Source organism: Emydura macquarii, unplaced genomic scaffold (assembly GCF_026122565.2).
Source record: "Emydura macquarii macquarii isolate MOO-44397 ecotype Brisbane River unplaced genomic scaffold, CSIRO-AGI_Emac_v2 contig_1146, whole genome shotgun sequence".
NCBI lineage: Eukaryota > Metazoa > Chordata > Testudines > Chelidae > Emydura > Emydura macquarii.
In genome coordinates, this window is record NW_027131283.1 from 13,653,396 (window position 1) to 13,668,640 (window position 15,245).

Genomic DNA, 15,245 nt, shown 5'->3' on the forward strand with positions numbered 1-15,245 from the left:
GTCATTTTGAGAGAGCACTGGGTTAGAGAGAGTTAAATCATAAGCTAAAAGAAGCAAGTTTTAAAATGAGATTGAGTGAGAGGAAAAGACAGTGGCTCAGAAGGAGGAAAGGCTCGTGGGATCAGGCACATCCATCCACTGTGTTAAGAAGTTGACAAGGAATTTGTTTTATCTTAGCGTAACAGATTGTATTGGCCATAATGGATTGTCTTCTCATCATTAGGCCACTGTGTGTAGTCAAAACATTAAAGCCACCTGCTTGTTTGTGGAGGGAGTTATGGAAATAGCAAATCCTGTGAAACAAGAGGAAAGTCTGTAATGACCCCAACCAAGGCAAATGATAAAGGTGTGTGTGGGAGGGGAAGAGAAGGAGGAGATAATGGAAGGAATCATCCTGATTCCACAGCAGGCTCAAGTTATACTGCCATACACTTGTTTGCCATGAAGTAGCTTGTACTCTACACTATGCAGCACTACAGAATGAGCACTAGAACAATACTACTATTTCAACCTGTCTTTGGTGGGGTTGTGGGGATGCATGGTGCAGGTACTCACAAAGCCCACAGGGGCTGCATTAAATCCAGTTACACTATATATTTAGCAGGACTGTCTGAACTGGCCTAGGAAGTTCCAACTCAGGCTGCTAGATTATCAGGTCTGTCTGCTCTGATCATGGTTTGCTGTAGGTCATTAAAAGTTGGGGGGGTTTTTCCCCAAAATTTGTTTCTAGCTATTACCACTTCTGACCCAGTTTGCTCTATATTTAAAGAGAAACATATCAGTAATGTGCTATTTAATAGGAAACTTCTGATCTTGCCCAAAAGTTGCCTTTCTTCTAGCAAGAAAGTCTGCAAGTCCATAATAATAGACTTGCAGAACTTGCCTGCAGCTGTTCAGAGGCAGACCAAGACCTGTTAGTGAAGGCAGGCTGGGAGTCACCACACTCTTGAAAACCCAGCCAACTTGAGATACCGCTATGAAGCAGCTTTGAAAGTAATTCCTTTAACCATTAATAAACAGGTTATTGAACACAGCAAGAAATTAATAGAAGCACTTTCCTTTTGCAGAGCAGCTTCACAATTTTACCTCATTTACTGGCAGACAGAAAAATTTGTGCACCAGAGACCAAAAAAAAAAAAGAAAAAAAACCTGGAAGGTACAACACTGTAAATCTACCCTCAGAACTGAAATATTTGTGCCAGATGGGATGGATCTACAGACCTTCCTTCTAGAGGAAAGAAAATTTTTGGCTAATATCAGTTTTCTGATTCTTCATAAGGAAAGACTGTAGATCCAAAGGGGTTTCTAATAGCAGTGTTGAACCAGTGAAGGATTCAGAGGATAAATAACTATGTATAATGTAGAGGAGATTGATTTTCTATTTTAGGTAGTTACTAGTAAGCACAGAATACAGAGCCTTCCTTTCAAAGGCAGGGACTGATGAGGCATGCACATATAATTTATAAGACTTAGTCAAGATGTGGCTGATGCTTGCCATTTAGCGTTTCAGAGTGGGCTTATAGATTCATATTAAGACCTTGCTGTTAGAACTCCAATTTTTACATTTCCCCCTTATTTAACTAGATCCATGCTAATATAATTGCACCAGGCCTTAAATACAAACCAAATCCTTGAAAATGTCCTGTTTGTGGACTACTTTGCATAAATTTATTAATTTATCTGAATACGTTTTTTTAATTGGTGCCTCTCAAATACCATGCACCTAGATTAGCTGTCTCTAGGCCAGGGTGCAGATTTGGTTCTAGTGAAATCAAGACCTTCCTGCAGAAGAGCATTAATGAAATGGAGGTTGCACCTTAGTTCAGCACTCGTGTGTGTATGCATTATGATATGAACTCCCCCATAACCCGTCCTTTCTGCAGCAAGCGGGAGACCCTGACATACATCTCTGTAGAGTGCGTCACTTGTAATCCCTCTTCCAGTTCCTCCAGGACATCTTACTGAAGTTCTGGCTGCACTTCTCCTTGTACCTCTTGATCCACCCACATGCCATCTGTGGCACCACAAAGTTGCCAAGAGCATTTCATCAACCTCCTCCTCCTGGCACTGGTGACGATGGCCATCCATCATACCAGGAGAAGAAAGCTGAAGGGGGGAGGAGAGTGTTCTGAGACTCTGGGGCCTATTTCCGATTTCCTTTTTCAATCATGCATCTGGGCAGAGTTCCTTTGGGCAGTGTCCACTGATTCCTTAGATGCCTTTGAGGAACAGTGGGTGTTCTCAGGGATTCTCTGCTCAGTGTTCCCTTCTGGTTCCTTCATTTTGACCTCACTTCCATTCCTGTTTTTTCCTTCATTGTCCCACGTGCTCACTGGTAGCCTGGACTTAGCAGTTCCTCCCCCTTAGCTGATGAGGTGGGCCTTTAGTTTTGGGTGGACCTGGACCCGCTGTCCCAGATCTGCAAATAGTGCACACCTTCCAACTTCTGCAAGAAATGAGAGAGGAGTCCTACAGGCAACAGCATCATTTAGTACACACCCCTGCTTCATCCCCAGAACAAGTGTCCATCCTGCGAACTAATAAGGTATGGATCCTTTGGAAAACAAAAATGGTATGTGATGACAGAGTTACAGAGTATCTCCTAATTAACCCCCATTGTGCATATACATTAAGATAGCGCAGACAACCTTCATCCTGGCATTCCCTAACTTTTAAGCACTTGACTTTGCAGTCTTAATGTCCTGTAAGAAGACGTAATTTCTTAGCTTTAAGAAAACAAACTGAGAAGATACAAATTCCAGTAGGTGGCATTATATCAACACCTCTGTGGGTCATCACGACGAGGGTCACTCCTGGGCTCAAGACATATCACAACCAAGACCTTGGTTGGGGGTTACAAATCACAAAGAGGTTTATTTGGTTGTCGCCCCCTTCAGGTGGGGCCACACCTGCTGCAGTATTACCCCCCAGCAACAAGCGAGGCTCGGTGGCAAACAATAGTCTCTCAGCAAGGATACGTTCTTTCACAGGGGCTCTAGAAGGAAGTGGTTTCTCAGGCACGTCTCCGGCAGCAAGTCCCAACAACAGTCCTACATCAGGCTTACTTTCCCTCAGGAAGGCTCTGGTGGACAGCAATCCCTCAAGCAGTTCTTGGCCTCTCTCGCAGAGCGAGAGTTGGAGGTAGATTCTCCTTCCCAGTCCACTCCCAACAAATCTGTGGTTTTTCCATTTAATCCTTGCCACCAAGCCTGACACTTACTACTACAGAAGTAGTGGGGCAGGACCGATGGAGCCCACAGCAGTTCAAAACCTTTCCTGGGCAGTGTGGGGTTTGTATACCTCATCACAGCCATCAGGAATCTTGAGACCCACTGCACAGACCTGTCCCTTAAGCTAATAGAGTAGTTGACAGCAACAGCAGGTTGTCATCCCCTACGTGGACCAGCACTTTGCCAGGGGATTCACATGTATTTTCTGACAGCAGAGGAATGGTTCATGTTTCCCATCACAGTTGGCTCCCATTCCGTCTTTCACTCCAGATTCTCGCTCCAAGTTCAGTGTCCTACCCTCTCCCCCCCCCCCCCCAGCTCCTTGTCCCAGTCCTCCATCCACATCCAGGTTCCCTATCAGATCTGCCTCCCTTCCCCTTTTCTGCCATCTCCGAACCCCACTGAATCACAGTCCCAGTCACGCCCAGCTCCTCATCTGATCTCAGTCACTGCCCCACTCACTGGCTCCCAGTCCCACCAACTCCTATTTCCATCCCAAGCTTCCAGTCTCAGTCTCTTTGCCCAGCCAGTTCTAATCTCGGCCTGCACCCACACCCCAAAGTCCCCAGTTCCTGTCCCATCTAACTCCGCCTCCCTCCTCCCAGGTCTTCTGCTTTCAAATCAGGCAACTTCCATCCCCACACTGCCTGGGCACCAGTAGGGGGTCTTTGGGAGCACAGAAGAGGGTCTCTCCAATCTCAACTCTGGTACCTGGCTCACAGCAGCCTGGAGCTGCAATTGCAGGGACTCAGCCCCAGGCTGGAGCATGCCCCCTATGGATGGGATCTTTGGGGAAATTAGCTGCTAAAAATCAAAGTCTCTATTGAGTATGTGCTAAATGCAGTTTTTGAAAGGTTTGTAACTTGGCCAAATTTGGGTGGATTTTCATGGGGATCACAAAAAGCACATCACTGACATTTGCACGCTCCCCTGCATCTTTCTCTTTCCCTCTACTGCTGGGCAGATTCCTGACTCAGAGCCTTTCCCTGGCATGCTGCACCGGAAGCAGCTGCAGCCAGTAGATTGGCTACCTCCTCATGAGAAGAGGCACCATGCAAGCTTACAATGTAAGTGGCTGAAGTTTCAGAATACAGAGATCCCTTTGGGTTAGGTTGTTGCTCAGAGAAAGAGAACTAGTAGAGCCTGCCTTCCTGCAGCAGCTGCAAGCAGATTGAACTGGCTGGCTGCTAGACGTCAGAGCTGTGGCCACACCTAGCCTACCTTGACTGACAGGTCTGTGTTGTGGTTCCAGGGAGCTCAGGCAGACCTGCCCTGCAAAGAACCACCAACTGAGGGCTTAAACCATTTGAAAGGGAACTCTTGATTATGTAATAAAGGGTCTAGGGATGTTTAGTCAATCAGATGGCTGCATTGGTCCACAAAGATGATCAACCTGATATCCTTGGACAGAAAAGGCCTCCTGCTGTGGCGCAAATGGTATTTAATTGTGTATTACATTTAAAATTTCACTAAGAGAAAACATTCCTCACATGTAAAAAATAAACTTGGTCTTGTTATTGTGCTGCTTACTTTATTTCAGTTCTCTGCATGCAGGCTAAGATTTTCAAAGCCAGCCACCAAAGGGATTTGGATGCCCAATTCCCATTCAAGTTCATGGGAACTGGGCAGCCAAATCCTTGGGGAGGCAAATCACAGTCATGCTGAACACAGTGCTCTGTATTGCAGTATATCAGCTTTCCTGAAATACAACCGCTCTACTTCACTTCGTAGTCCTCTGACCCTAACAGAATGTATCTTGCAACACCCTTAATACAAGTAGAATATTAGAAATAGAGCCTTCTGCATTTCAGAGCAATATGTACAAAATGTGGGTCTGATTTTGATTCCCCACTGATTCTACACCAATGCAAACCCACTGATTTCCACTGAGTTGCTTCTGATTTCCAGTGGAGTGAGGAGAGAATCAACCAAACTCCTTAGGGACTAGATTTAGGAAAATTCCTAAAGTTCCTGGAGCCAGATCCTCAACTGGCGCAAATGAGTATAATTCCTTTGATTTCAGTGGAACTATGCCAGTTTACACCTGCTGACAATCTGGCTCCTAGCCTTTAAAGAAAGAGTTATTTACTAGTTCTGTTTTGATTAGACTGTGTAGTAATTCACTGTTGCCTGGAAGTAGACACCTTGTGTAGACATTTACACTTGGGCAAAATGGGTATAAAATAATAGCTAGGGTGATCAGTTTGCAAGTGTGAAAAATCAGGACACTTATTTTTTTGGGGCGGGGATAGTATCAGGGTGGTATAGTTCCCTATACAAGACAAAGCCCCTAATATCGGGACATCTGGTCATCTTAGCTCCAGCATGAATGGAAAACTCTGATTTGGTAGAGCTTTGAATCCACTTTGCACAGGTATAAATGGTTAACAAGGTGCAAGGCAATGGAGAATCAAAGCCAGTGTTTGGATTTTATTTCAGTCAGTGACATATCATTTGCCAAATGATATTGACAACATGGGGCAGATTCTCTGTTGCCAGTGAAGTCCTCCTGGCATGGGAGGGATGGGAACGGCTATGGAATAGGTTACAGCTCCCTGATACTCTGCTCAGCAGAGTATAAGTTACAGCAGCTTCTAGGAACCATCTAGCATGCCGAGGATAACAGGAGTACAGTGTGTTCCAGCCGCACTCCTTACAACAGGCCTATAGGGAGGTCAGGACAGGGCTGTGGGTATATGCTGGCTCAGCACTGCATTGCTGGGAATATGTGTGTTTTCCCCTCCCTTTGCATGGCTTAAGCTGTGCAAAGGGTGTGAAGCAAGGCAGAGAATCTGATCTCATGTTTACAATTGTACAGAAAAGAGTCTTGCCAGCGGTTTCTTGCTGTTACCTTTTCAATCTCTGATTAGTTGAGAACTATAATTAGTGCTGTTCTGCCTTTATTTTTTCCCAGTGGGAGGATCTGGGTCTGATTCGCCTCACATTAGATTTACACCAAATAAACTCTCTTGGTTTCATTGGAATTGCTCCTAATTTAAGCAAGTGAAAAGAGAATCAGGCCCTCTACGTCCAATGGAGCCTCTCCAAGGACTTGCTGTGCCTTTAGTAATAGGTCTACTCTCAGTTTACTTTGTAGAGAAAAAAGAGACAATTCTACAGAGAATCCAGCTAGAAGGAGGACTGTAACAGACAAGTCACTGAAAGTAATTTAGGATTCACATTTACATGTAAACATGCAATGCATTAGTAGATTAATTTCCCACTGGAAAAGCAAACACAGGATGAAGTATGCCACAGAGACTGAACTGTGCACCAGATTTAACAATACACTAATTATCATTTAAAATTCTTAGGTAAACACATATGCCAGATACTGGGTTGTATTATAGCCAATTTGCACCACACTTGTAGCATAAAGATGCCCTAAAACCAGCTTACTCCACTACTGGTAGATTCCCACTGATTAGGGGGATTCTTGCTTAGCATAGTGCTCCTACCCTTCTTCAGCACAGGGGGCATAGCTGGAGAAGAGAGGTTGTTAGCAGGTGTCAACTGCAATCTCCAGCTGTGGACTGCAACTGTCCCAAGTTAAAGCAGCCTGCAAACAGCTCTAACCTGAGGTAGGTAGCCAGCCTGATGATCCCAGGATTGGTGGGGGAAGCACAATGGTGATTTCAATTTCTATGTAATTAATCTTTAAAATGTGATTCTTTACCAGCTCTATTTTGGTGGTAGATAACATAGGTGTTATTCTACACTACCTTGCACTCTGTAGCAGCAGTAGAGAACCTGGCTCTAAAGCGCTTACTCTAAAATTAGTTAAAATATGAAAGAAATAGTTGATCATGACATATACACACGCATACTCGCATATCAATATTAACTATATACATACGCATAGTCTCCTATTCATAATAACTGCACTGACTACCATCTCACCAGTGTACACCAAGGTTTCTCAAGGAAAACTAGGAAACTGAAAAACAAGCACAGCAATAGCAGACTCAAGTGTTAAAAAGGGACTTTGAATGATTGCAGCTACTCTTCTATTCTGTATAGGGTTTTATACTGTCCTCAATGCTGTATCTGAGCACCTTCCAGTAGTGCATAAAGTGGTGTGACTAACATCTGTCGTGTGATGGTTCTTTCTCTCATCCTCTCATTCAGGGGAGAATTGTGTGTGCAGTGTAGAGTTTTGTGTTGGTAGTTTTTTTTATTTTAGTATGTACATGTTGCTGTGAACTTATGCTAGAGAAAACAAGGTAGAGGAAGCACACCTTGCACTTGGAGCGGAAGGTGGTGTAGTTTGTGATTGTCCTTAGTTCCTGTGGGATTTTGTTTCACAGTCTCCAAGAACACCAGCCTGCAAGAAAACACTCTCTCCTGCACAGATGAGCTCATTGTGCCTGAATAGTGGATTGACACTCATCCTGGAGCTATAGGGAGTTTTTTGGATATGCAGGACCCAGGCCAATGAGTACCTTGAAAATAAGGCCTGAGACCTCAAACTTGACTTGATATTCACTGGGAAGCCAGTGAAGGGAGAGGAAGACAGGTTGATGTGTTCTTGATAGCCAGTGGTGCTGAAGAGACGTGCTGCAGCATTTTGTACTACCTGGAGTTTCCTAAGGGCTGATGGCTTCATGCACAGGTACTTTGCCTTGGTGGAGTCCAGAAGGGAAATGACAAAAGTGTGAATAACTGAGGGCAGCTGATTGTGCAACAGGATGATGGAGCCCCCTAGCCAGCCAGAGATGGTAGAAAATGTTACCCATAGGTTCTGCTATGTGACAGTTTAGCATCAGAAAGAAGATCAGAAGATATCCTGCTACACTGAATACTACATAAGGGTCTAAGACATACATCAGTTTGCCATTGACATTTTTCATAATTTCCATTTCCACATTTGGTAACTATCAATCTTATACATAAACAAATATTTTCTTCTTCTCCTCCTGTGTGAGCGTCTTCAGATTTCACTGAATACAATGGGAGTTGAGTATGCTGATCGCTTCAGAGAGTCAGTGCCAAAGTGTTAGATTTGCAACAACCACTCCCATGATCAGAGCGCAATGTGATAGACGCCAGATTATGAGTCCAATGCAGAGAATAGTAAGAGGAGCTAAGGATCTGGCCAAATTCCCCTTTGCACTGTTCCAGAGTCATAAAGAAGGTTTAATGAGGATTCCCCAAACACAGAGGAGTCCCCATCTACTGCAAGGGTTGTTTCAGCTTGGGAAGAGACAAGGCCAGAGTGCTATGTGCTCGAGTTATCCTCGCTAGTGGAGGAGCTATTCTATCTTCAGGTGGAATTTAGAGCAGCCTTGAAGCTATTCTAACTTACACCAGGATGAAAAGAAGCAAAAAGATAGCAGAAAACCACCTATCCCGCACCCCAGCCTCCCCTTCCCCGGGTGCCCTGAGTGCTGCTTTGGCACACGTGTGGATGTGTTGTGTGAGAGAGTTCTTATTTAAAAATGAAAATGTGAAACCATTCCAATAGAAGAGAACATCACTCCCCAACAGTCAAGTGTTCTCTTGTCTCAGTGTGAAATTGTGTTTAAAGAATTAATTCACAAAGGTTCTCTGAGGACACCCCTTGAGCCAAACTGTGTATGGCCTCTAGCAGAGAAAGCACAGTTCCCCCATGATGCCACCTATCAAAGTGATGAGGCTGCTATCAGAGGCAAGAAAAGCTCTTCCCCCTCTCTGGAACTGAGAAGTGTTTGGGTAAAGGAGGGGGGAGAAGTTGCAGCAACATCATTTTCACAGGAAGGGAGGCTCTAGGAGGGAGGGGAAAGAGTCCAATAGCTCAGGGCTCCCTTTACTCTCTGCTTCTCCCTGGTCTCAGGCCTAGAGCTGTCCCCTCTCTTTGCCCCCTCCCCCAAAACCTTGAGCCTCCATAGCTGCAGGAGAAGCAGAGGTGCATTGTGGGGCAAGGGAAGTTGTGAGGGCTGGAAACACAAAAAGAGTTAATGTGGGGATGAGGGGGCACAGAACTGATATGAGGATAGAGGGCAATTGTGAGACCGGGGTGGGGCACAGAGTTGACTGGCATTTAGGGGTTGGTGGAGAAACTGGAAGCCCCCACACCATCAGCAGCACTTTATACACACTGTGTAATCTGAGCTCAGCGGGGACATCTAGCAAGAGCTCCTGCATGAACAACAGCAACAGAGAAGAGCCACAAGAATGACTAAAGGATTAGAAACGTGTCTTACAGTGAAAGACTCAAGGAACTCAATCTATTTAGCTTAACGAAGAGAAGGTTAAGGGGTCACTGCAGCAAGGAAAGGCTCCAATGCTGGGGAGCTGGCAGAGCCTTTCCCCACTGCTGGAGCCTTCCCCCACTGCCTAAGTATTTTCCTGTGGCAGGGAAAGGCTCCAGCTGCAGGGAGGCAGCAGGACACCACATTTCTAAAAACAGCAGTATAGACAGGGAGGCACAGCTTGGGCAAGCAGAGAGCTGTCTTTACTTGCCTAAGCCATGACTTATGGTCCAAACTGCTATTTATACTCGTGCTAAAGGAGCTGCAGGCGTATGTACTCTACACTCCGCAGAAAGAAGCGTGCAGATGTTCTTTAAAAGGCCAGCAGGCTTTGCTGCACCTGCTCTTTTCTACCTCTATTACAGCTTTCATATTTAGGTTCTGATACTGCAAACATACACACGTGTGATTTCAATGTAGCTACACACATGAGTAATGTTACATATGTGTATAAGTGTTTGCAGGATCGGTGCCTATGTTTGCTGCTACAAACAAATGTAGTACCCTAGGCCTTTCTTTTAAACATAGTTAAGGTAATCTGTGTGCTATATGCCCCCTGAAATGAGAACTTTATTGGATTTAGCATAGAAAAAAATTGTTGCATCTATAGCCCTGAAAAATTACAGGGATACCATGAGACAACAAAACAGAGAGTTATTTAAATAAAAAAATAAAAAATAGTGAGCCTGGAAGTCTGTTTTGCAGCATAACACACTGTCCCATAGGTTGCATAGATTTTACAGTGCTTAAATGACCCCAATTATACATAATTATTATATTGCTCCACTATAATAGAGCTCAAAGGCTGTTATGATGAACATCTCTGGTCTGTACTTGGCTAAGAAGGAAGCTCTTTAACCAGTCCATATCTGGTACCAGAAGTAAACTAAGAACAGAAACAGAAGGAAAACAGCAACAAAGGTTGCAAACATAAGGAACAGAGCAACAAAGGTTGCAGGATCTTATCAACACACCATTCTTCAAAGCCCCAGAGAACATCAGCTTTGACAAACCTTCAGAATGGACAGACTGGAAGCAGTATTTTTCAAGGTTTCACATTGCAAACAAGCTCCACAAAGAAACTGGAGATATATAGGTATCTTCTTTAATTTATGTTATAGGAAAGCAGGCTAAGCATATCTTTAAATCCTTTGACTTTAATGAAGACAGTTACAAAGATAACTATGAAAGGACACTATTTTTATATACACTTTATATAAAGTGATAAACACTTTATACTTCTGAGAAATGTGGTTTGTGAAAAAGCATGTTTCCACAAGAGAATTCAAGAAACTGGGGGGAAATGCTCAATGTTTTATAAGAGCTCTGCATGTATTGGCTGAAAACTGTGATTCTGGGAATGCAAAACATGAAAATATCAGAGACAGGCAGGTTATTGGGTTAATAGATAAAAATCTTTCACAGCAGCTACAACTGAAGACAGATTTAACCCTAGTCATAGCTATACAGATAGCAAAGCATACTGAACTAGACAAACAACAGAATAAGAGTCAGGAGCAACTTGAAAAACCTGAAACTAGCTTAGAAGCTATAAACTGACACCTGAGTGTTAAAAGTCATTATCATAAAATCCCTGAGGCAAGGAAAGAAAACACCAAGGCTAAGAAGGATAAATTCCAGACTACATGCACAAGATGCGGAAAAAGGATAGCCCAAGAGATGATGCATGTCCAGTCAGAGGCGCATAATATAATAAATGCATGAAATATGGACATTCTGTTTGCCACATTAAAGCACTCAGGGAGTTGACTCATATTACAGAAAATCAAGACCCATTGTTTCTGGGATCTATCATTTGTGATGGCACAGAGCCTGCCTACAGAGTGAAACTGAACATTCATAGTAAGATTATTGACTTTAAAACCTATTCAGGAGCAGATGTCACAGTCATCTCAGAAGGGATTTACAATCTCCTTCAGTCCCTCCCAGAGTGACGTCACCTGACACAGCTCTGACTAGCCCTGGAGGTACTTTGTATTACATGGGCCAGTTCATCACAGAAACAACTTACAAAGACAAAAGCTATGCATTCAGAGTGTATGTGCTCAAAGAACCACAGACCAACAGCCTTCTCAGCCACAGTGTGGCAGTCTTAATGGGCCCCTAGTGGGGAAGGTGGAAGAACTTGATGAAATATTTGGAGATATTGGATTTTTTAAAGGAAATCCAGTACAAATAACCTTAACAGACAATGCTGAACCATATAATGTACATATACCTCACAGGATTCCTATCTCATAAAGTGGAAACTGAGTTAAAAAGAATGGAACGGATTGGCATAATCAAGAAAATCTCTGAGCCAACAGCACAGTGTACCCCAGTGGTACCAGTTATAAAGAAAAATGGGAAAATAGCAATCTCTGTGGATCTTAAAAGACTTAATGAAGCAGTTATGAGAGAAAAATATATCCTCCCGACACTGAATGACTTCCTTCCCAAAGCTAGATGCCTTGAGAGGATTCTGGCAAATTCCTTTAGCCAAAGAAAGTGCTAAACAGACTACATTTATCACACCCTTTGGATTTTGCTTTTATTGTGTTTGTTCGAGTTACTTGTACCTCTGTTATCACCAGCTGTCTGGCTAGTCCAGGGCTCTAGATGTGCATCAGCTTTACTTCTCCCTTTGACCAAGGAATTTTGCTGTTTGCCGTTATTTCCTTGCTGGTCTAACAGTTCTACAAATCTCTCATGTAAATCTCATGGAGGCATGAACGGGTGTGAGAACTATGAGTCTAGTGTGAGAACAAGCAGTTCGATATGCACTATCCCACTGAGAGAATGTCATCTATGCTGAGGGGCATTTACTAGAAGAGAGGTGGAATTCTGAGGTAAAAAATAGACAGTGGTGATCCCCAAATGCAAACAGACCCCCAGGACTCAGCACAAGCCACCACTGTATTATGGACAGATCCAGACTGCAAGATCCTATTAACAGGTGCCTGGACCAGTGGATACTACTGGATAAAAAAGAAAAAATTAAGCAGGCATACACAACATATCAAAAGGACAACAGACCACAGTAACCATAGACAGAGCAAAATTATCTTGATATTGATAACTCAGGAACACATATCACAACATAATGGTATATCATAATGTCACTAAATGCATCAAGGAAGAAGACATGTGAAGGAAGAACAAAATATAATTACATGGTTAGCTTTTGCCTGATCATCTTACTGACATTGTCCTCAAAACGACTGGAATAAATGGTACATAGGACACAAGATTGATTAGAATCGTTCTGCTTTATGATCAGAATTAAGAAAAAAATGTCAATTAACCCTGCTTCATTTGCAGGTACCACTATATTCTGAATATGATTACAAATCATATTTTTCAAACAAACAAATCATAGTTTTCAAGTTCCATCAGGTCAACTGAAACAGTCAACAGATATTATTTACAGTCTTGTAAACAATTAGAGAGGTAAAGGTAGCCTCTGACCTGTGGTGTATGGGCTAAATCCCCAGATGCTGTAATTTAACATAGTTCCACTAATTTAAAAGAAATATGTTAATTTATACCAGCTGAGGTTTTGGCTGAATAATTTTAAAAGCTTTGGAAATAATTAATATGGGTGGTATAACTGTTTCCCAATAATATGTTGATAATGACAGGTGGATCGAGGCTGGGGAAAGGTAGTATGGTTTATGACCTTGGCTTTTTACTAATCTCTTCATCCCAATCAAAATCTAATGTGGCATCATCTAAATCTGTTATTGAAAAGAGAGATTTTCCTGTAACCACATTTTTATTGCTGGCATTTCCCAGTCCAAAACACTTCCTTTTGCTGCTGGTGCTCTCAGCCTGGGTCTTCAGAGTTTGTCCCTGGCTTTCCTTGCTGTTGCTGGTGACATTAAGTGATGGTAGATTTTCCATTTTTGATTCAGGAGGTGACATGAAGGAAAACCTGGCTAGTTTTGCTAATGTGCTGGAACGTACTTTCTTTGTGCCCAGGCCATGAAGCATTTCCTCTCCTTCCCTGCTGTTCTCGGTAGTTGGAGGTAATACAGCACGGAGTCCAGTATCTGAGATCTGTTTGGTCACTGAGTGTCCAGTTGTAGGTTCTTTGCTTTCTCTTTGTAAGGTTTCATTTTGCTGCTGTCCCTTTCTTTTATCACCAAGGGGTCTCTTCTCCAAATTATTGTTTCCTAAACTACTTGTTAGCTTTTTCTTGTGTTTCGCAGCGGGATAACATTCTTCCCTTGGCAGCTCTCCTTCTGCTAAAATTCTCAAAAACCTGTGAGGCTTAAAAACAGACTCTGATTGTGAAGGAGGCAATTCTGTGTTGCTCTTATTTTCAGAAGAATGAACAAATTTTGTCCTCTGTCTGAATGAAAATTTAGCCAGTTTAGCCACTGGAGGTCCTGCAGTCTCAGTGATTTCTGGCTCATGAGAACCTGTTGCCATTGCTTCCTTCACTATCTGGTCTTTATTTCTTTTTCTCATGGAAGTTATCAGCTTCTCAGCTGCTACTGGCACAGTATTCCTATTCTTTCCTATTGCACAAACATTATTCATATCCCCCGAAGGAAGCAGTGGCTCAGCTGCTGCCTGGAAAGATGGAGAAGGAACGGTGTCTGCTTTCGGGTCCTGTGTACTTGCACAAAAATTGTGAGATTTTTCTGTGCGCAATTTCTGCCACTTCTTAGAGACCTGTTGTGTAACCACTGAATCAGGCACACTAGCATTTGCTGGATCTTTAATACTTGCCTCAGAATAAAGATTTTTATGTCTGTTTGTCCTTTCCTCCTCAATTCTAGAAACTGTGTCCTGTCTAAAAGTAGCATCTCCCACAGTTGCCAGGGACCCTCCCATCCCAGTTTCACTGCTTTGTCTTGAACTATTTTTTTCTTTGGAACAGGATTTGTCATTCAGTGTTTTCAAAGCCAACTTATCTAGAGGTCTCTTGGGGATTGGGGACGACTGAACAATTTCTTCAGCATCAATGTTGCCATCTACCATGCTGTCAAACCAGGTCAAACTGCCATCATCGCTGCTCTCATTGTGTTTACTCAAGTAATTTGTACCTCTGTTGTTACTAGCTGCCTGGCTAGTTGAAGGCTCTAGATGTGTATCAGCTTTACTTCTTCCTTTGACCAAGGAATTTTGCTGTTTGCAGTTATTCCCTTGTGGGTCTGACAGTTCTGTCTGGGACATTTGCTTTGACTGCCCAAAGGCATCATCGCTTAAGGATCCATGAGGAGTATTTTTGCTTGTCTCTCCAGGCTGCAACCGGCATGAATTTTCATTCTGTAATCTGTCAGATGAGGAGGAAAAAATATTTTTACTAGTAAGTAGGTTAATTTTTCATTTTTCTTCCTTTCTCGTTTTAGCTGCTCCTAATATATATAAGAGTAGAGAGGCTGCAAATGAATTCAGTAGCATAATAGAATTATTATGTCCCATATCATAGAATCATAGGACTGGAAGGGACCTCAAAAGGTCATCTAATCCAACAGCCATGTTCCATCTCAGAAGTGACTGCATTTCATTGGTGGGTAAAATGATTCCTATGTACCATAAATGGCTTTTTTAAAAACCTTTGAGATAGAAGATGTATATAAATGTAAGGCATTTATTAATTATTATTATGTGGTTTCTGTAAGGTGGACAGCATCTTTAAAAACAAAGCAAAATGATGTGAACTTTTTTCTACTTTAAAACTAGCTTTGGTCTCTTGGAGCTAGCACACTTTCATCTTCATTTAATTTGTTTTTATTGCTCTGTATGCTTATTTGGAATGTGACTTACTCTGTGT

General features: G+C 42.8%; 1 protein-coding gene across 1 annotated transcript in view; it reads right to left on the bottom strand.

Moving 5' to 3' along the window:
* Positions 1–12,545: 12,545 nt before the first annotated feature.
* MCM9 (minichromosome maintenance 9 homologous recombination repair factor) overlaps positions 12,546–15,245 on the bottom strand; it is a 79,273-nt gene continuing 76,573 nt past the window's right edge. The window contains exon 13 of the mRNA XM_067546657.1: positions 12,546–14,744. Coding sequence (XP_067402758.1) covers positions 13,133–14,744 — 1,612 coding nt within the window. The 3' untranslated portion in view covers positions 12,546–13,132. The remainder of the gene's footprint in view (positions 14,745–15,245) is intronic.